Genomic DNA, 19,729 nt, shown 5'->3' with positions numbered 1-19,729 from the left:
GGAAGATGGATGCGAAGCAGTGGGGAATAAGTCATACTATTACAACAAGTACCGAAGTGGACATATATGTACTGTGCACAATGCATCCATGTTTGATATTGATTGCGTTAAAAGTGAAAATTCTGGTTATTATTTCCAACGGCTGCGATGCGAGATTGTCAGATTTCCGAAATGAAGTTTATGTGCTTCCACTCTTAGCTGAGGAGCATGAATATCTTATCTGGGCAGGCTGTTCTGTCTAATTTCCACTGATCCAACTCTGTGCCAGCTTGAGGTAAGCAAGAAGGCAGGCGTCTGCAAAGTGCCAGGGATTCTATGTTGGTGGCTAGGATAGTTGGGATTACCGAGATTTGCAATTGACTTGTCGCGTGGACAATGGTAAACCATTCGAGATATTGTTTCTATGTTTGGTATGCCCGCATTAGAGTAGAAGATAGCAACGTTAGTATCTATGTACAGTACTACTGTAGTGCATCTGTATACACATGGTATACATTTATAATAAGATCTGAAATAATTAAACGCCGGCGACCAAGGCGGTGATGGCGCTGGGGTTTGGTTTCGTGAGATTCAACAACGGTCAGTGCTTCCCTACTAGGAATCGAGCCGGTTGTGGCTTGGGAAGTTAGTGGTGAAGATCCAATTGAGTCAGCAGACCAGTAACTTGATGGACTGAGATTTTATGACACAGCCGAGTTTTGGATCCTGTGGCAGCGAGTTACAGAGTCGATACATGACATAAAACAATGCAGATGCACACCTGGGACGTGACGTGTGTTGGAAGGGGGCGAGATATGATACCAGGTTGGTGACAAACTGGGCAAAGTACTACCTGCAGAATTGAGCATAATAACAAGTACTTGTACACTCAAAGTGGTAAGCGATGGATGTCTAATTAATCTATTTCACGGCTTGATTGAAAAATGAAGATGAGAATGGAAGCTTTGACATGGGTCTTGGCTGGGGGGGCCTGGCTTGGTGAAGGAGGAGAGAAATCGAGAATGGACGAGGTTCCACTGTATCCATCCATTCACAAGTAATACGTATGGGTGGTTTAAAGTTTGTTGCTGAAAAAACGATCGATCAGCGTGTGTGAAGAAGTTTATCGACCGATAACGAGTAGCATTTTTTGTGGTGACGGATATATGTTGGATATGCTGCTATGTACGGTACAACATGATCTGTACATGGTTATGGAAAGGAGGCTTCTAATGTGGAGAAGACTAGACATGTTTATTATTAGCAGCTTTGTCTCAGTCAAACAGTTGAGCTAACACTGATGGTTATTCACCTACTGATCCAGAGAACCTGATGTCCTCGACGATTTCTCACGACACACGCAAAAGAGACTCAAGATGGCATCTTTTGATACCTGATCCAAACATGTTTTGATCATGTCATCCTCCGACTTGACTGGACTGACTGGCTGGTTTCAGAAGAAGCTGGGGTTGATTTTAGCTCGGACTGCCTTGGCTTGACTGGTCAGCCACCCGCGAGGGAAACCCCTGCAGGAAATAGCTTGGCCTTGCTGTAGCGTCCGTGATTGGCAGCCGTGATATCGCTTGATGTACCTGATCCACTGAGATAACCCCTGCTCCAGCCCAACGAACCACTAACATGTCTCGGGCCCCTAATGAAGACGCGTCAGGGATCGGGGTTTGGTGTCTCAGGGGTTCAAAGACTCTTTTGGTGGATGGTTCGATGAGTTTGTCCATTCACAATTGGCATTCGAGTTCTTGGAAGGGAACCCTGAATGCTCTGTATTTGGAGAGACTCCAGGCGTGAGGCTCTGGTCGACTCTTGGGGGCTCCTTCTCCCACAAAACGTCCCGGAGGCCTGGGGGGGCAGGTGGTCCCAGGGCGTCTACACAACCTCGTCACCCCCTTCTCCTCCACTACAAACCTTGCATCTCCTTGGCTTCCTTGATCTTCTCGTTCATCTTTCCTCATCTCGGGCATTTCTCCTCTTTTTTTCGAGCCTGGGTCTGTCTATAATTGCGCTTGCCTATTGCTTATCTTATTCCTATTCAGCTTTCTCTCTCTTTTCTCCCTCTTCGTCCTCCTCTCCTACATCGTTTCTATTTGTTACATTTGTCTCGAGTAAAAAAACAACATAAAGCGTTTTCGTTTTTGATTCTCTCCAACTCACATACACTCTCTCGTATCGACTTATCATTTGAATTGTTGTCGAAAGGACATGCTGCTTCCATTGCGGCATTGTCGACTACTAGCCTCTCATTTCAGCATCACATAGACAAACAAACACTTAGACTTTCAACTACAACGACGACTTCTTCCGTCCTCGACCAAAAAACGAGACTCGAGTCTCGCCATACGAAACCCACGAACGACTTTAACGCCGGCACGTTGGACATTCACGGGTTTTCAGGCAATTCGTTGCCATTCATCTTCTCTTCGTTCCAGGTTGATCCTCGGCCATCTTTTGTGCGCGTGCTTGCACTGCTTTGCCGACCTCTTTGAGATATCTTTTTCATCTCGGACACTCCTTGTTCCTTTGTCTAATCAGTTTCCATATCTTTCTTACATACATCGTCTCTTTGATACCATTCCCTAAGATCCTTCCCTTACAAACGACTTTCCAACTGTTCCTCGATTTTTCCTACTTGACATCCCATTGTTCTTTGGATATATCAGCAATCTATCACGATAACAACTTACCGAAGCCGAATCCTCGATCAATCTCGAACGAGCAACGAATTTCCCGTATTTCTGTAGTATATCCTTGTACGACACATTCAAAATGACTCGACTTCACTCCAATTGGAGCGCCTGGAAGGTGGCCATGACGGCCGCGACCCTTGCCACTGGTGTTCTGGGTGACAGTATCCTCAGGACATCAGGTGTTACTGACTGCGGTTCCGAAGCTGGCATCAGTATCCAAAAGCTGGACATCAGCTACGACAACGACAAGCAGATCGTTACTTTCGACGTCTCTGGTACCAGCGACAAGGAGCGAAATGTCTCTGCAATTCTTGAGGTCAACGCCTACGGCCGCAAGGTCTACGAGAACTCCATCAACCCTTGCAGCAAAGACACTCCTATTCCTCAGCTCTGCCCTATGCCCAACACACACTTTGCCGCCAAAGGTGACCAGGAAATCAAGCCCGAATGGGCCAACCAAGTTCCTGCTATTGCTTTCCAAGTCCCCGACATCTCAGCCCAAGCAACTCTTAGACTGGTAGCCATCGACGACCCCTCTGAGCAAGTCGCTTGCTTCCAAACCCAGGTCAACAATGGCAAGACTGTTTCAGTTCCCGCTGTCACCTACATCTCCGCTGGTGTTGTTGGTGCTGCTCTCCTCGTCTCAGGTGCTTCTGCTGTTTCATCTACTTTGAGTGGAACTGCAGGCGCAGGTCATGCTGGCGGTGGTCCCAGCCCCAGCTTTGCCCAAACCCTTGGTTGGTTCCAGGGAATGGCTATGAACGGCATGCTTTCCGTTGATTACCCTCCCGTGTACCGCAGCTTCGCCAAGAACTTCGGTTTCTCTGCTGGTATCATTCCCTGGGAATCTCTCCAGAAGTCAATCGACACCTTCCGCAACATGACTGGAGGTGATCTCGCTAATGACAGCTTTGACGTCCTCAGGAACGCTACTCTTGTCTTCTCCGACAACTCCACCAGCCCTCCCGCGGACCACTCATACAAGGTTAAGCGCGCCTTCGACACCTTCGAATCGCTCGCCAACCTTGCCGCCCGGGGTGTTGAAACTTCCATGGACAACGAGACAGATGGTGCGGTTGCGACTGCTGCCCAGGGTCAGACTCTATCTGTTTCTGGCATTTCAGCCTATGTTGAACAGTACAGTGTTCCCAAGTCCAACACGTTCTTGACCGTTTTTCTGGTTGTTGCCATCATCATTGCCTTCATCATCGTCAGCATTCTCTTTGTCAAGGCTGTTCTTGAGTTCTGGGCACTATTTGGCAACTTCCCTGAGTCTTTGAGCGGTTTCCGAGAGCATTATTGGGGATCCATTGCTCGAACTATTACCCACCTCATTCTAGTTCTCTACGGTATTTGGGTCTTGTATTGTGTCTTCCAGTTCACAGTGGGTGACTCGTGGGTTGCGCAGCTCCTGGCTGGTGTTACGCTCGCCATTTTCACTGGTATTCTGGGCTGGTTCACGTGGAAAATTTTCAGCACGGTCAAGAGGCTCAGGAGCACCGAGGGCAACGTTGACGCCCTTTACAACGACAAGCAGTACTGGGTCAAGTACTCTCTGTTTTACGAAGCTTACAAGAAGGACTACTGGTGGATCTTCATCCCTACCATTGTGTACCTCTTTGCTAAGGGTTGCACTCTCGCCGTCGGTAATGGTAACGGCATGGCTCAAAGCATTGCACAGTTGATTGTCGAGTCTATTATGCTTGGCTTGCTTGTCTTTACGCGTCCTTTCGAGCGAAAGTCTACCAATATCATTGGTATTGCCATCCAAACTGTCCGTGTCCTGTCGGTGGCTTGCATTTTCGTCTTTGTTCACGAGCTCAACATTTCTCAAGACAGCAAGACAATTGCAGGAGTAGTTCTCATTGCAGTCCAGTCTGCCCTGACTGGCCTCTTGGTTATCCTTATCATTTGGAATGCAATCAACGTCCTTGTCAAGGAGAACCCACACCGCAAGCGAAGAAAGGAGATGGGTAAGTCTTTCTGGATCCAACACTCATACGCAAAACAATTACTGACACAGTCTACAGAGAAATCCAAGCGTGATATGGACACTCTCACCCCTCTGGATGCCCGTAACTCTCTCCTTCTCGACCGTAAGGATAATAACGTCTCTATGTTCGCCATGCCTCCCCCTCAGGAAAAGGGACACCTCCCATCCATGTCCCCTGACCAGTACAGGGACGCTGAAGCTGGTTACCGGCAACCCAACTACCTGTCGTCAAGCCCTCCTATGAACCGTAACCTGACCAACATGGACAACGATTCTCAGAACCTGATGGGCAACGCCGCGCCTCCAGGCTGGAGTCAACAAGACCCCCATCCTGTGGGATTGGGACGCCACGACTCTGGGGACACAAGTTATGGCCAGCAACCTTACGGATATGGAAATGGTGGCGGATACAGAGGGTACTGAGCAGCTCGCAACGGTTGATACTTGGGACTTTATCCGTCTAAAAAAAACTTGTACAAATAACGCCAGTGCTGATGTTCTCATTTAATGTATGAGATCTACGGCTGTCTGTACAAAACAATCAAGGTACCCTTCATATGGGTTGGGCATCTTATTTACATCTTGGGGAACGAGTGGGGAAGCACTCGAGGCTTACAGCGAAAGACTTTTACCACGGAAGCGCATCGAATCATTCATTTTTATCAATAGAACCTTTTAACTACGCAAACAAAAATACTCAAAATGGTATCCTTCGTAAATTTGATGCAGAAATTACAACTGCGTCACTCACCTCCCTTGTTCTGCCCCTTAGTGGCCCTTATTCTCCATGCTTGAGCAGATATGAGTTTGATATCGCTTTGAAGCTGAATAGCCCGTCATCTCGCTTGAATACAATGCCCTCCCTCTTCCGCCCATTGACCCCTTTACCTTCTGCACGTGCTACCAGATCGGTTATTGCAGATCCAACTTGATCCAAGGTCCTGTATCCATGAACAGGCACATGCTCAACACCTAGTAGTGGCGCCCACTTCTCATATACCTCCCTTGGCGGTAGATACCGCTGATCATCAATGTCGTATACTGCAAAGAGGAAAAACGAATGTGTTCCTTTCGCAAATCCTTCAAAATTATTCTGTACGCTCGATCCGCATAGTTCGCCCTGGACAGCTACATTGCGACCAATCTTGGCCAACATTTCGTGTAGTCCCAACGCTCGCGCAGTGGTGTAGAATAGAGGTTGGCTTCGTGGATGGTTCTCTATCTGAACTCGGTTTCTTGAACATACCCCTACACCAACGTCTCTTATCTCGTCTGGAAGTGTTGGAAATAAAGGGCTGGATCTGTTGAGATAGAATACCGTCATGGATGAGCCGTCCATCTTGGTCGATTCCTGAAAGATCTCTGAGCCGTGAGTAGAGAAGACATCGGGGAGATTCTGTACACGCTCTTGCTCTGTTCGTGGAATAAATGATGGGAAGTCTGGAAGTGGCGTGCTGAGTGCTGAATCTTGAGAGAGTGGCGTAGCTGGTCCCTCATACTTCCGTACGTTGAGAGTATCCTCGAACCCTATGTCTTTTATTCCATCTGACCCAATAGTATCTAGCCGAGAGACAATCTCGGGAAAGTCATTCAACGGCATGAGGAGACCTTGTGACAATACGCCTCGGATCTTTACAGTACGCACGCGGATGCCCGGTGTGTGGGTGAGGCCATTGGGAGAGACGACCTTCGGAGCTAGGAAGACGAATCGCGGATCCGAGGCCGGGAGGAGAGAGTCAATCTCAAAGTAGACACCTCGATCGCCTGGCTTGAAGGCGTTGGTGGATACAACACATGTCCAACCGTCAACGGTGGCTGCTTCGATGCGGTCGGCACCGGGAATGGGTGTTATAGCTGAGACATGACGGACTGTAACTAGCTTTCGAGGCATGATGAAGTATGTGTGTAACAGCCTGATTGCGTGGTTCGAGATGTAGATTCTTGGTGGAAAAGAGGTTATAAGAAGCCATGAAAGTATCAATACACCTTAGCCAGTCGGTGAAATGACTCAAGAGCAAGGATCATATAAGACGGAATGTGTACGGCTCAGGTCGAGTACTCCAAAATTTGAGGCCGAGCTTCCAATATAACCAAGTTCAATGCTTTCCATAAGGAAACGGTATATTTTCCCATCGAGCAGAAGAGATATTGACTGTAGTAAGATTGCGAGATATGATGCAGAACTGGGCCAGAACGATTGCTATGTAGCGAATCGGCTCTTTTTCATGGGATGAGAAAGACTCGTCGTAAATGCGCAATAAACTCCGTGACACAGCCATCAGCAGCCATATAGGGAACCACTCCTGGCGATCTCGGAAATGCAAGGGTAGTACCTGGAACCCGTTTGATGTGATTGACGGTATTGAGGTAGTACAGCCGCAATGCAACATGCATGTATCCGTAGATCGGAGCTGACCCTTTAAAAGTTGGCAAGATTGCCGATCAACCTTATCTCACAGGTTGTTATGTAATATCTCAGATGGCTAATGTATAAATGATATTGGTATTTCTGTTCTATCTTACCACTGGCTCATTAATAGAACTATGGATGGGATTATGCATGTTAAACCCAAAACAGCATCGCGATGCATCAAAGCCTTATGATATCAACAACAGCCATAGACTAAAAGCTTGGCTTGTTCTTATATTCCCATTTACCTCATGTTGACAGTGCGAGGCATGCGTCGACGGCCAGCCCAACCCTGCGAAGAAATGTTAATATAAATCAAACAATAGGCTCTGATAATACTCACCGGCCCTCTTTCTCGTATACCACATCACTAATTACCTCCTTGTCCAGGTCAGGGAACATGCCGGCCAGTGTCTCGACTACGTTTGCATGCTCTGCACGCGTAAGTCTTTGAGCTTCAGCTGCTTCAGCACTGGCTTGTCGTGCGGCAGCCTCTTCTGCAGATAGCACCTGCTTAGTGGGTAGTTGCTGAGGCCCGAGAGGCCCCTCGAGACTTTGACGTTCCTGTGGTACTGGAGTCCGAGGTGCACTGCTGGGACCTGCCCCGAGAGAAGGACCAGGCTCGTCAGAGAACATTCTTCCTATGCTGGAGAGTGGTCTTTGTATGGTCTTCAGAAGACCGGTAATAGCAGCCTTCTCCTCACCTGAATACTCGTCGTTCGAAGTTGAACGGCGCGGCCCATCAAGAGAGGGGCGAGCCGATGTTTCCCCAGAGAGATGTTCGGACTTCTCGTTGAAGACTGGCTGTTGTGCGACTCTTGGTGATTGAGCATGCTTTTCAGCAATTGCCGATACGGCCTCTTCCACGTGTCTCTCAAATTCATCGTCAGTGATGGTCAAAGTGGTTCGATCCATATTTTCAATGAACTGCACAGCGCCCATCTGTAATGCGTTAGAGTATTTTCGCTTTCGTCACCCAAGATGACTTACCAATGAGGACAAGTAATAGCCAGCTTCACCCCCAAGCTTTTCCTGGTTTCTGAAACGTAGAATATACTGCACATTAGACACAAGATGCTCTGGATTCGATTGCAGAACAACGTAAATAAGAAGGGGCATAAAGGAGTCAGCCGAAGAATCGGACTTGTTATGTTTCAATAAACCTATCATTGTCAGTGATAACTCGACCTTGCTGTGGTCATCTTACCGAAGATCACCTTGCAACAGTTCAAGACACATATAATCTTGTCCCGCGGCGCCCTGTATGACTTGATTTTGAGAAGCTCTGTAAAGAATTAATACATTTCAAATTTGAGGCTTGAAATCTGGTCTCACCTTGCTGGGCTAATTTCAAGAATCGACGGCCACTCTCACCAACTGGGGGAATGTCCAAGTGTTCTTCCCTTACCCAGCCATATATGTTCATCTTCTGTCTGACAATATCGTCCCTCTCAACATCTTCCTGGTGCTGACCTCGCCGTCCAGGGCCGAGAGGAACGTCCCCACCCTTGCGCTTTGGTTTGGCCCCCGGGATCGGTCTGGGAGCCTGAATTGCGGGCGAAAATGTCTGGGTGTACAACCTGTTCATGACCAATTTTTCCATTCCCTCGCGAGCATTGTCAAACTCAGCATCGGATGCATCCCTCCAGACCTCACACATTGCCATTTTATTGGCAATGAAAGCTAGGAAATCTCCAATGATTTTAACCTGCTCATGGACCATCCACTGACGCTTGCCAAATTCCGAAAGGAACGACTTGAGGTACCTTGCTACAGGGTCTGCCTTCTTGTTTCGCAACTGCTCTAGGAATCTGTGAAAGTCGAAAGGCTGGGTAGGTTCTGGCTCGGGCTCAGGGGGAGGAGGTCGATGGGATTGTGCCGGCGAGCTAGGCGAAGCAACGCTCATGGTTCGTTCCACTTTTGGCCGTGGAGGTGTGCCATGTACACCATCCTTAGGGGGAACAGGTGGCCCAAAATCCTCGACAGCAGATTCGTTCGATGTTTCAGCAGGAGGGGAACTCGTCGAGATGTGTAAGCCCTTGAACTGATTCGAGAACGTAGGCGCAAGAGGTTCCAGACTCGACTTTCGGGGAGGATGCTGAGAGGGATGTCCTAACATAGGCGACGCGATCTCCAGTCTGGGGCTCATGACTTCTTCCTCACCAGGGCCTCCGCCAAACTCGCTGAACTGTTGCATGATGCTCTGGATCTCTGAGCGGGAGCCACCTTCTTGCTCATCTTCGCTTATATATCGTTTCTCATCATATCCGGCGTCTGATTTGGAGGGGGAGGTATCTCTAGAAATGTGGGAGCGTGCAGCATTTGAAGGTGTTCGCGAAGGTGGCTGCGAAGTCGTTGGGGTCGCTGGCGTGGGGTCAACATACGTGGATGGTTCGGCGGTGAGGTACTGAGTCGTGGCATCGTTCGACGGGGGCAATGTAATAGGCTTGATCTTGGATGCAGCTGAGATGCGGGTGTTTGAGGCACCGCTCGGGGTTGACTGGCCATCAGCTATTTGTTTTCCCTTAGCCGTTTCTGAAGGCCCTTCCTGGGGGGCTGCGTCAGCGTTGTCGTCCTGCGACTGGATGATCGGCTGATCGCCAAAGTCGATCAAGTTTCCCTCTGCTTGAGGATCGGCTTCTGATTTCGAACCATGGTCGTCGTTGTCTGAAGTGCCAGACTTCCCTATCGCAGGGCCTTGGGCAGATGTCACCTCAACATCAGGTTTGCTAGACAGCGTCTCGTCTAAGACAGGCTGGCCGGACGAAGCTGCAGATTGCTCCGGCGGAGACATACAAAGGTTTCGAAGAGTTGGTGGTGGAGTAGGAAAATTTCGAGGATCGAAGTTAGGGCGAAGGAAGGTGTAGTCGTGTGCAACAGAAGAGAGTGTCCATCCACTGTCCTACAAGGCTGAAGGCGCAAGCTGTAGGTATCGTGGCGAGCTTCGCGGTGAGGTGGGAAAACGATGGTTCGTCGCAGCTTAGGTGGAATGTCTAAAGAAGGTTAGGTGGTCGGTAGTAGCAAGCGAAATCGCAGATGGTTACCAAACAATCCAAAAGCTACTTATTATAGTTTTGGCGAAGTTGTCGGGTCAGCGTTCTAAAATACCGTTTCTTTTTGGAGCTCAAATGGATGCCTCCTAGGCTACCAGGATAGCAACAGCACCAGCCCGGGCACCAGCACTGGACCTTAAGAGGCGGCACATGGCAGGACCCCTCCTTCTCCATCTTGCCTCTCCCTGCAGCTGCATCAGCTTTTTGGGTCAGGCGGCATTCACTGGATCCTCCACTCTAGTATGGGTAGGTTAGTACCTAGGAAGCGGGGCAAACAGGTCCTCCCATGTTGGTTAAGTTGTACCTAGCTACCTACCTATTTGCAAGGGTGCTTTAGTTGTGACGTCGCCACCGTAACAGTGGGCATGCAGGCGGGTTGCATAAAGACCGGCAAAGATTTAGTGGTTGATAAAATATTAGATCACTCTTAGTCTTCATATAGCGTAGTAGTGCACTAATAATTTCGTCTGAATTGCTTGAGCCCCTACCTACTGTTCTGCAACCCGCCTAGTATTCCCCAAGAAGCTCCAAGCTTCCCACCACCACCAGATCGCATGATAACGTGTGAAACCTTCTTCTTACCGGATCAAGGCACGGATGAAACTTCCTTCACATGCATTCACTCGGGCATAATCAAACCTTGGCTTAAATCGGTCCACTAGATCTGTTGGAATAGATTTGCTTCGAATTATGATCTTATTGACACTGATCTTCCTCTCAATACATCCCTTGTGCTAACGGAGCTGAACTAGTCCGAGGCCACCACTAACACACTCGCCGAAAGACTCATCGCCATGACCCATGATGTTTCCTAATAATTTGTCTATAAATTAAAAGTCTCAATAATATGAACTAAACTGTCACCTCAATGAAAAATAATCACTAAAGTCATTCAAATCATCATGGCAAACGCACATTCGACTGTACCTTATCGTCAAATTCGAGCTCACTTCAACGACACAACGATAACAGTCTACCAAGCTTACAAGGAATCCATCGCCAAAGCTGCAGTGGAGGCCCAAAAGCTCAATGCCTCCCCAGACTTCAAACCAGGTCGCATGACTTGGATAAAACCCAGCTGGGCCTGGATGATGTATCGTTCAGGCTACTCCTTCAAAGACCTTGGACAATCCCGCATTCTTGCCCTTCGTATGAAGCACCAACATTTCATCGATCTTCTTGAAAGAGGCGTTCTATCAAATCACGTTCAGAAACCCGAGCCCGGCGAAAAACGTGAAAAGTCGAGTGATGTGAGAATTCAGTGGGACCCTGAGAGAACGTCGAAGCTGGAAGTGTTGCCATATAGAAGTATTCAGATTGGTATCCCGGGAGCTCTGAGTGAACAGTGGGCGAATGAGTGGGTTGCAGAGATCGAGGACGTCACGGATAAAGCGTGTGAGTTGAAGCGAGTCATTGAGGAACGCCCTGACGTTACGGACGAAGAGCTCCTTGCGTTGGGGTTGATATTTGAGGAGAGGCTTTACACTGTACCAGAGTCGGTGCAGGAGAAGCTTGAGATGGCCTAAGTTACCACACCATAGTGTCCAGTTTATCCAATTATTCTTATAATTATTGAAACCAGGAGTTGGCTTTTCTCTTGCTGTCGGTCTCCAAAGTCAGACTATAGAATAAGCTTGAATATCTACTTTCGATCCCTATCGTGGCTCTTATCATATCCGGCACTCTCCACTCCAACCTCCTCTGCGGCTTATCCAACACCCTCGTGAAATCTTGTCTCGCAATCCAAGCCTGTTCTTCGAATGCGTACCACGGTAAGAAGTAAAAAGGTGTTGTTTGGAAAGGATTCGGCAGCAAAGGTTCCAATCCCATGACCAAGCATTGCTTAGAGTCGGCGCTGCCCAAGTCGAGTTCCAACACTCCAAGGACGATAGGTTCTTGCAATGAACCGAGCGAAGGTCCAGGTGCGAGGTCAAAATTGATTTCGTAGGACTCTGCAGTTTGAGAAGGGCCTTTACGGGTATCGACGAAGTACTGCCATGTCGGTGACCGAGAACGCACCCTAACCATCATCTTGCTCTCATTTTTAAGGCCCTTGATCTCGGGGCGAAATATCACTCCTTTCAGGTACCTCAGATCAGGTGTATTATGCGGCACAAAGATCTGTCGCGGGATGGCCTCTTTCAGTATAAGAGTTTGGCCACCTCGCATCATATTCAGAAGCTCATCGGGAAGAATGATGCTGTTCATCATGGATAGCGCAAGTATGTCTGGCCGGATACGCACAAAATGTGAGTCTTTATCCCATGCTGCCCGTTGAAGCAAGATGGCTGGGTTGATAGAGGTTTGGCCTTGACGGAATTCGCAGTTCAAAAACGCAAGAAAGATACTCCCCGACTTGTCGATGGGGAAGGGTGTTAGAGAAAGCTCAAGCTCCAGTCCACGATTTGTCATTGATGTTGATACTCCCGAGCGAAGGGATAGGTATTTGGACTTTTTAGGTACCAGTCCGTTCAGATCCTTTGCCACATGGTCGATGTCGAAGGCCGAAGGACTATTCGCAAGGAGACTCCAATACGTCTTTCCCTCGACTCGGTATCGAGGCTGGCGCCACGCATAGATGGACTCGTCATCAGTCGATTTGATGATCTCTTCCTGCAACCGCTTGAACGCTTTGATCTGACCTTCCCCATATAGCAGAGGCATGTTAATGTCGAATATACCGAGTAAGCAGTAAGCGATATCCTCAGGTCGTGTCGTTTCTCTTCCCGCAGCCCAGTACATCTTCTCCGCGACTGAATATTGTCCCAACTGCCTTTGCTTGATCTCCATCATATGATGCGTTGAGTCCAGCAGTTTTTCGCTGATTCCAGTAGCAAGCTTAATGTCGTCTTTGAGCTCTGACCTGTTTCCCAACGGCTTCCAGTCCTGTCCGTAAAAGATGACCTTCCCAGGCGCAATCAACTCCTGGAGAGTCCAACCTCTGGAAAACCAACGACTTCCGCTAAATGCCCTCTTCTTCTCTTCCTCAGACTCTGATGGTGAAACATCTTGGAGGAAAGCGAGGCAGATCGTTGACTCAGCATACCAACGAAACATGGAATTGATAGCTTCAGAGAGCTCAGCACTGCTGCTCTTGTCAATGCAGCATGTGTCTATCCATAAGTAATCCAGTTTTAGTGAGCGTGCCAGTTTACAGCTCTGGCGCAGCTTGCTATATCTGTCGAGCTCCAGCGCTTCAGTAGGGTCAACTGAAGTCATATCCTGGAAAGTGACCTCATCATTGCCCCAAACATGCGACAATATGGCATATCGACGCGACCCTCCATGATAAAACTCAAGTTGCAGCGTTTGTGTGTTTATGAGCCTCATCGCAAGAGGGTGTAGATTGAGAGGACACTGTCTGGATATTGTCTAGGCCGAACGTGAGGGGCTTGGCTTGAGGCGATAGTAGGAGATTGATCGTCGGTTAGAAGGTACAGTTAGATTGGATAAAACCTATGCTTCCACTATGGAGGAAATAAAAGCATTATTCAAGATGGAAACATGTTGGTAAGCTAAGAAAGGTGAGCTTGAGTTAGCCTATACCAAATTGAAGGCGTCAGACATAGTGTCAATACATCCCACAGCAGCACTGTGCAGTTCGAGCATGCAGACTTCAAATGTCAGAAGCAGGCAAGACAGTCTAGGGAGATTAATTTAGATCTTTTATTAACATATTATACTATTCCAGTAACTTGATCATCATAAGTTCTCATTATAACTGTTTAACCGTTGACAATGGTACCACCGTTGCAGTGAATAGTTTGTCCACTAACACATGAACTGTCGCTTGACGCTAGGAAGACTATGCAGGTAGCGATCTCCGAAGGTTGAGCAGGTCGTCCCATAGGAGCTGTGAAATTCTTCTGTGCCTCGTCGTCCATGGTGGCGGGAATGAGGGGAGTCCAGACTATTGGCTTGTTAGTGTCATGACTTCCAAACTCATCAGATATGCCGTGTAACGTACCAGGTCCAGGGGCAACAGCGTTGACGCGGATACCCTTGCTGACATACTGGTTGCTAAGACCTCGTGTGAAGGAGACAATCGCACCCTTGGTTGAGGTATAGTCGAGGAGGTCAGGACGGCCGATATAGGCGTTGATAGAGGCGTTGTTGATAATGGTGGCCCCCTCCTTCATGTGCGGTAGGGCGTATTTGGAAACGTAAAAGAAGGAGTGAATGTTGATATTGAAAGTGTGAATCCATTGTTCTTCGGGAAGATCCTGGATGTCCTTGACAACCATTTGATCTGGGGCCAAGTTAGTTTCAACGCATACAATAATGCCAATGACAACTCACAAGCAGCGTTGTTGAAGAGAATATCAATTCCCTTCATCTTATCAACAGCGAAATCGACCAGCTTTCTGCAGTTCTCCTGCTTGGAGAGATCAAGAGAGACGAGATGAACCTTGGCCCCCTCAGCCTCAACCTGCTTCTTGGTGTCCTGGGCGTCTTTCTCCTCCTCCGGCAGGTAGGCGATGACGATATCAGAAACACCCTCTCGACCAAAGAGAAGAGCTGAAGCAGCACCGATACCGCTGTCGCCTCCAGTGATCAAAGCTCTCTTTCCCTTGAGCTTGCCGGAGCTTTGGTATGTTCGCGAGTTACCACCAGCTTCAGGGAGCTCATCTCGGGTAGCTTGGGGATTGGGCATATCCCTCTCCGTACCAGGGAAGTCCTGGTGAGAGACAGGAATATCCTTCTCTAGCTCTTGATCAGTCTTTGCACCATTGGATTTGAACGAGATATCATGAGTGGGGGTTTTACCATTCTTGAAGTTCTGAGTCGTCATTTTGAGTGATGTGGTAATCAATTTTAACAGCAAACCAGATGTTGAGGGTTAAAATGGAAAAACGCTTCTTCAGAGAATCTACGGCAGCAGCATGCTCTGTTTAATACCTGCCCGCGCTCGAAGACGCGGAGCTTTCAATCCGAATCTTGATGAAGATCGATCGATGACGACACTATAGTCAGGGGATTGTAGATACTTCTTCGTCACATTAACGGGGCCAGCCAAGCAAAAAAAACGAATGTGCTGACAGTTTCTTCCGCTATCTAGGTATCTATATCCTTCCATCATGATACGAGAGCTTGTAGCTTGCCCCTCTGAACCAATCATCATGACTCGGAACCAGGAGCCATGACGGTTGATAATAGCCCAAGCATTAGTAAATTTCACTTTATCCACGCGAATATGACGATACATGGTCGTCAGAAAGAGGGGCATGCATATGTACGCTGATAAGACACGTATGTATCAATACTTTCTTACAAGACGGTTGTGACGTATAAAGTTGTAAGCAAATGGAACCGCTGAACGGCTACCGATAGCTTCTATTCCGTTTGGCACCATCCGGAGCGGCCCCACCTCGCCGCTCCGTATCATGACATCCGGCCGACAGCAGCAATGAGAACAGTCGGGCTACAATACCTCATAAAAGCCCAGTATCCGGTTCTGTACTTGGCTAAAACTCGATGCAGTCTACATATGTCAGAGATCAAGTCCTATACAGTGATTACCCTGATAACCTTTAAATCAGTCAAGCCAAAACGCATCCACTGTCAGTTCAGCTGTGCTCATGTGCAATAACAAGATTACGTATATCACGTAGTACAGCCGAAGAACCAAGTTTCATAACGCAAATTGCAGAGCCGTCTAAACAATCAATATTCCGTACATCGCGTATCTCAGCCAAGTACACGCGTCTTAGTTGTCGCCGTACTGTGCTCGCTTGCCCTGCCTGTAGCACAGGCACCAGTCATGCTCGTCTTTCAAATACAGTGCCATCCCAAGTTCAAATCGATAATTATGCCCAGAACGCCGGGTTCCGTGTCATTTCGTGCTCTACTCGCCGCTCGGATAAAAGTCAAGTAGGTGTTACAGGGCGATCGCGCCTCGTCGGCTTTCTCGGGCGTGGAGGAGTCCTTGGAGACCGCAGAAGACGAAGAAAGCCTATTGATACGAGTCAGATGCGAGTTCTCATTTAGTGATGGGGATTGAAGCACGTACAACGTAGACTAGGACGGCTGTGAAGATGGTGTTGGAAACAGCCTTGCCATCCTCGGGATCATTGACACCGCCGGTAAACTCTTCGTGGTTGCTTCGGTAGAGACCAGCGAGAGCGCTAAGGATAACAATGGCGAAAACGGAGAGAACAGTGCTGGAAGCTTCATGTTAGCCTTGCCATGATGGGATGAAGCAAGTTGGACGGGATGGCGAACCATCCCCACGCGTTGAAGGCGCTGACGACAGGCTTCATGATGGGCGGTTGAAGGTGAAGCTCGGTAATTGGTATGCGATCGAGATTTTGTTATGGGGATTGAAGCGATGAATCGTTGGCTGCGACTTTGATGGCGATGGCTTTGAGCTGGTGATGCGTTAATGTGTCGCCGTTAAGCTCCTTTCCTGCCTTACTGGTAAGGCTGGACTGGCGCCACAATCATGTGCACCGCCACTCTACCATGTGCCACAATACCAATCCTCCACGTTGAGCCGTGCACCCCATGTAAGCGGGAATACCAGTCAGTGTCTAGATCTCTATTTGGTCTAAAACGCAACATGGATTTGATCCATGTGCTGTAAACTGCAGGTTTCCATGCTTATTCCCTATTGCTTTTTGTAAATCAACTGTAATAAGTGAGCTATCAAGTAGAAACTCCACTCACTGATCCTTAGGTGCTTATTAGACAGATGGCTTGCTGGGCTTGATTCCAGATCGGATTTTCTAGCCTAGTGCAGTGCAACCATAAGCCAGGGCATCACCTTGGCTGATGAGAAGCAATCACAGTCTTGGCGTGCAGTTTGTAATTCTGAAACTCGTGGGATATCAAAGCGATGTGATAGACCAACGTCAAGCAGGTTATTGCATCTCCCATGTGTACGCATTCAGTTCTACTGTACCGAGGCTAGTGGGTGCACTGTATTCTGACCTGAGCAATCACTACACAAATAAGACTGACAAGCTAAAGCGAAACTAATTTTTATGAGTTCGTGATCAGGCACGCTATTGAACACTGTTGCGTTGGTGTTGATTAAACAGGTTAGGCCTGTCTCCTAAGGCAGAAGGGTATTGGTGGTGTAAGCGACCTTGGCATTTAAGGCCTGGTAGCTTCACCTCCAATAGCTTCAGGAACGCTCAGCTACACGAAACGAAACAAAACGAGACGAAACGCCAGAGTGAGATGTGATGTTTATATGATCGCCCACATACACCTTGGTTGTGTCATGTCTGAGCTTTAGCTTACAGTGACAACTCGACTCAGTCTTGTCCTTCCAATCATTGAATACATAAAATAGCCAAGACTGGATATTGGCCAGTGACTCCGAGATGTTTTGTCTCGATGCGGCAATACTAAGGCTCGGAGATCAACGAGGGTCATGTATCGTGTTTGGACAGGAGACCTGTGATGCCATCATTACACATGTAGCTTTTGGTTCGGGTGCAACACAACACCATACCATCGCAGATTGTAGCGATCAATGACTGATATAAGGTCATGATCGGTGAGAATTATAAAAAACGAATTAATATAAAATAGATATATTTAACTAGCTAATATACCTAGAAAGCTATATTAGCCTCTATATAACTTAAATAGCTTATTACCTTTTTTATTTAGTAGTAATAAATATAATATAATATAAAAGATTTACTCTTATATACTTTATAGGCTAACTATAACCTTATTATATTAAGATATTTATATAACTAAATTAATAATTAAGATATTATAACCTAAAGCTATCTTTAATATATCTTTAATTTAATTATAAAGTTAATCCTTAAGTTTAATCTTATTAATTATAGTAATACTTTTATTTATAAGATTAATTAAAATTTTTATATTTTTTATTAAAATTAAAGAAAAAGGCCTTATAAGGAAAATAATATATTTATATTAATTCTTAAAGGCTATTATAGTATTCTTTAAATATCTTACTAAAGCTTATATTAAAAGACTATTTAAATTAATAAAATTAGCCTTTTTAAGACTTATAATAAAGTTAATCTTATTAAAGCTATTATAATATTATAAGAATCTTTAAATAAAATATTAAATATTTTTTATAATTACTATAAAAAGTAATATATATTATAGCTTAAATAATAAGAAAATTAAGATATTTAATAAATACTAATTAGCTTATAATTAATTATTTAAAGTATTAAGCTAATAATTAAAGCTTAATAGGCTTTTATAACCTTATTTATATATTACTATTTTTAATAATAATAAGGCTATAAGTATAAATATATATAAGGCTAATAATTTAATTAGGCTTAAAGGTATTAATTTAAGCTAAAAGGATAATAAATTTAAGTTATTTATAAGTAAAAATAGTAAAGAATTATTATTATAGCTATTATTATAGCTTATATTATTATTAATAGTATTAATATTAATAGATACTTTTATAATACTTATAAACTTATAAAAATAATATATTATTACTTTATATTCTAATAAAAGCTCTTATTAATAAGTTTACTATTTAAATATATTTATTTTAAAGACTATTAAAGTAAAGACTATTATAAGATTATTAGGTCTATTTATATAATTAATTATTAATTATATCTTTATAATATAATAAGTCTTATAGTAATAAATCTATAAAGTTAATATAAATAATATAAAAGAAGTAATTTCTAATAGAAAGGCAATTTTTAAACTTTTTAAGTTTTAATTAATAAAATTTATATAAAGGCTAATTATACTTATAGCTATTATAATATAAAATAACTATAAAGAGAATATAAATATAAAGAAAATATTATTAAAAAAGTAATTAAATAAAGAAATTAACTCTATTTATAATATTAATAAAGAAAGTAAGATATTAATTAATAAAGAAGAAAGCTAATAAAGGAAATTAATTTTAAAGAAAGTAAGGTAATTATAATTAAAGCCTTCTATTTATATTAAAATACTATTAAATATTATTTTATTTTAAATATTATAAATTATAAAAAGTAATACCTTAATATTAACTTAAATAGAAAATATATTACCTTTAGTAATATAACTATTAAAAAAATAAAAAAGGAAATAATTTCTATAGTAATTTAACTTTAAATATATTAAATATTACTTTATTTTTCTTTTTTATTACTATTTTATAGGTTTTATTAAGATATCTATTAATAAGGCTATAATAAAATTAATAAGGCTAATAATTAATTTTCTATTTTTAATTACCTTAATAATAAAAGTTAATATAATTACTATAATTTTAGCTTTTTTTAAGGCTTAAAAATATAAGCTAAATAGCTTTACTATAATTAAATTATTAATCTTTATACTAATTAGCCTAGCCTTTATATAATATATATATAATATAACTCTTTAATTTATATCTTTAATATTAGAATCTTTTATAGTTTCCCTATTTATATAAATATCCTTATTATTAGTATTCTTATTACTATTATATTCCTCCTTTATATATCTATAGTATTAATTCTAATTTAAATTAGTAATAACGTATTTAATAAGCAAGCGTAATAGATAAGCGAACATAATATAAATCCCTTAACCTTATACCTAACTATCTAATTAGTTAATTCTTAACTATTTATAATACTATAGC

General features: G+C 44.6%; 6 protein-coding genes across 6 annotated transcripts, besides 15 other annotated features; 2 read left to right on the top strand and 4 right to left on the bottom strand.

Moving 5' to 3' along the window:
* Positions 1–2,760: 2,760 nt before the first annotated feature.
* FPSE_04621 (uncharacterized protein) lies at positions 2,761–5,097 on the top strand (the record flags this gene model as incomplete). The annotated part of the gene is made up of 2 exons (XM_009257739.1): positions 2,761–4,654; positions 4,712–5,097. 2 exons carry the CDS (start codon positions 2,761–2,763, stop codon positions 5,095–5,097), a joined length of 2,280 nt encoding a protein of 759 aa, XP_009256014.1.
* Positions 5,098–5,452: 355 nt separating this feature from the next.
* Positions 5,453–6,565, bottom strand: FPSE_04622 (uncharacterized protein; the record flags this gene model as incomplete). Its single annotated transcript, XM_009257740.1, has 1 exon — positions 5,453–6,565. The coding sequence occupies one exon, from the start codon at positions 6,563–6,565 to the stop codon at positions 5,453–5,455; it is 1,113 nt and encodes a 370-aa protein (XP_009256015.1).
* A 768-nt stretch (positions 6,566–7,333) lies between these two features.
* FPSE_04623 (uncharacterized protein) lies at positions 7,334–10,311 on the bottom strand (the record flags this gene model as incomplete). Its single annotated transcript, XM_009257741.1, has 6 exons — positions 7,334–7,376; positions 7,428–8,026; positions 8,075–8,247; positions 8,292–8,369; positions 8,420–9,981; positions 10,193–10,311. 6 exons carry the CDS (start codon positions 10,309–10,311, stop codon positions 7,334–7,336), a joined length of 2,574 nt encoding a protein of 857 aa, XP_009256016.1.
* Positions 10,312–11,039: 728 nt separating this feature from the next.
* On the top strand, positions 11,040–11,663 carry FPSE_04624 (uncharacterized protein; the record flags this gene model as incomplete). The annotated part of the gene is made up of 1 exon (XM_009257742.1): positions 11,040–11,663. One exon carries the CDS (start codon positions 11,040–11,042, stop codon positions 11,661–11,663), a length of 624 nt encoding a protein of 207 aa, XP_009256017.1.
* A 2,199-nt stretch (positions 11,664–13,862) lies between these two features.
* On the bottom strand, positions 13,863–14,929 carry FPSE_04625 (uncharacterized protein; the record flags this gene model as incomplete). Its single annotated transcript, XM_009257743.1, has 3 exons — positions 13,863–14,047; positions 14,105–14,386; positions 14,437–14,929. 3 exons carry the CDS (start codon positions 14,927–14,929, stop codon positions 13,863–13,865), a joined length of 960 nt encoding a protein of 319 aa, XP_009256018.1.
* Positions 14,930–16,015: 1,086 nt separating this feature from the next.
* Positions 16,016–16,397, bottom strand: FPSE_04626 (uncharacterized protein; the record flags this gene model as incomplete). The annotated part of the gene is made up of 3 exons (XM_009257744.1): positions 16,016–16,090; positions 16,148–16,298; positions 16,360–16,397. 3 exons carry the CDS (start codon positions 16,395–16,397, stop codon positions 16,016–16,018), a joined length of 264 nt encoding a protein of 87 aa, XP_009256019.1.
* Positions 16,398–17,281: 884 nt separating this feature from the next.
* Positions 17,282–17,309: a microsatellite.
* A 436-nt stretch (positions 17,310–17,745) lies between these two features.
* Positions 17,746–17,790: a repeat region.
* A 24-nt stretch (positions 17,791–17,814) lies between these two features.
* Positions 17,815–17,872: a repeat region.
* A 12-nt stretch (positions 17,873–17,884) lies between these two features.
* Positions 17,885–18,001: a repeat region.
* Positions 17,936–18,042: a repeat region.
* Positions 18,020–18,048: a repeat region.
* A 110-nt stretch (positions 18,049–18,158) lies between these two features.
* Positions 18,159–18,301: a repeat region.
* A 31-nt stretch (positions 18,302–18,332) lies between these two features.
* Positions 18,333–18,375: a repeat region.
* A 111-nt stretch (positions 18,376–18,486) lies between these two features.
* Positions 18,487–18,541: a microsatellite.
* An 8-nt stretch (positions 18,542–18,549) lies between these two features.
* Positions 18,550–18,651: a repeat region.
* Positions 18,652–18,689: 38 nt separating this feature from the next.
* Positions 18,690–18,778: a repeat region.
* Positions 18,779–18,801: 23 nt separating this feature from the next.
* Positions 18,802–18,845: a repeat region.
* Positions 18,846–18,876: 31 nt separating this feature from the next.
* Positions 18,877–19,007: a repeat region.
* A 46-nt stretch (positions 19,008–19,053) lies between these two features.
* Positions 19,054–19,363: a repeat region.
* A 93-nt stretch (positions 19,364–19,456) lies between these two features.
* Positions 19,457–19,507: a repeat region.
* The last annotated feature ends 222 nt before the right edge of the window (positions 19,508–19,729 follow it).

This window comes from Fusarium pseudograminearum, chromosome 1, assembly GCF_000303195.2.
Source record: "Fusarium pseudograminearum CS3096 chromosome 1, whole genome shotgun sequence".
NCBI lineage: Eukaryota > Fungi > Ascomycota > Sordariomycetes > Hypocreales > Nectriaceae > Fusarium > Fusarium pseudograminearum.
The sequence above is the reverse complement of the archived record's forward strand: the minus strand, read 5'-3'. Positions and strand labels throughout refer to the sequence as shown.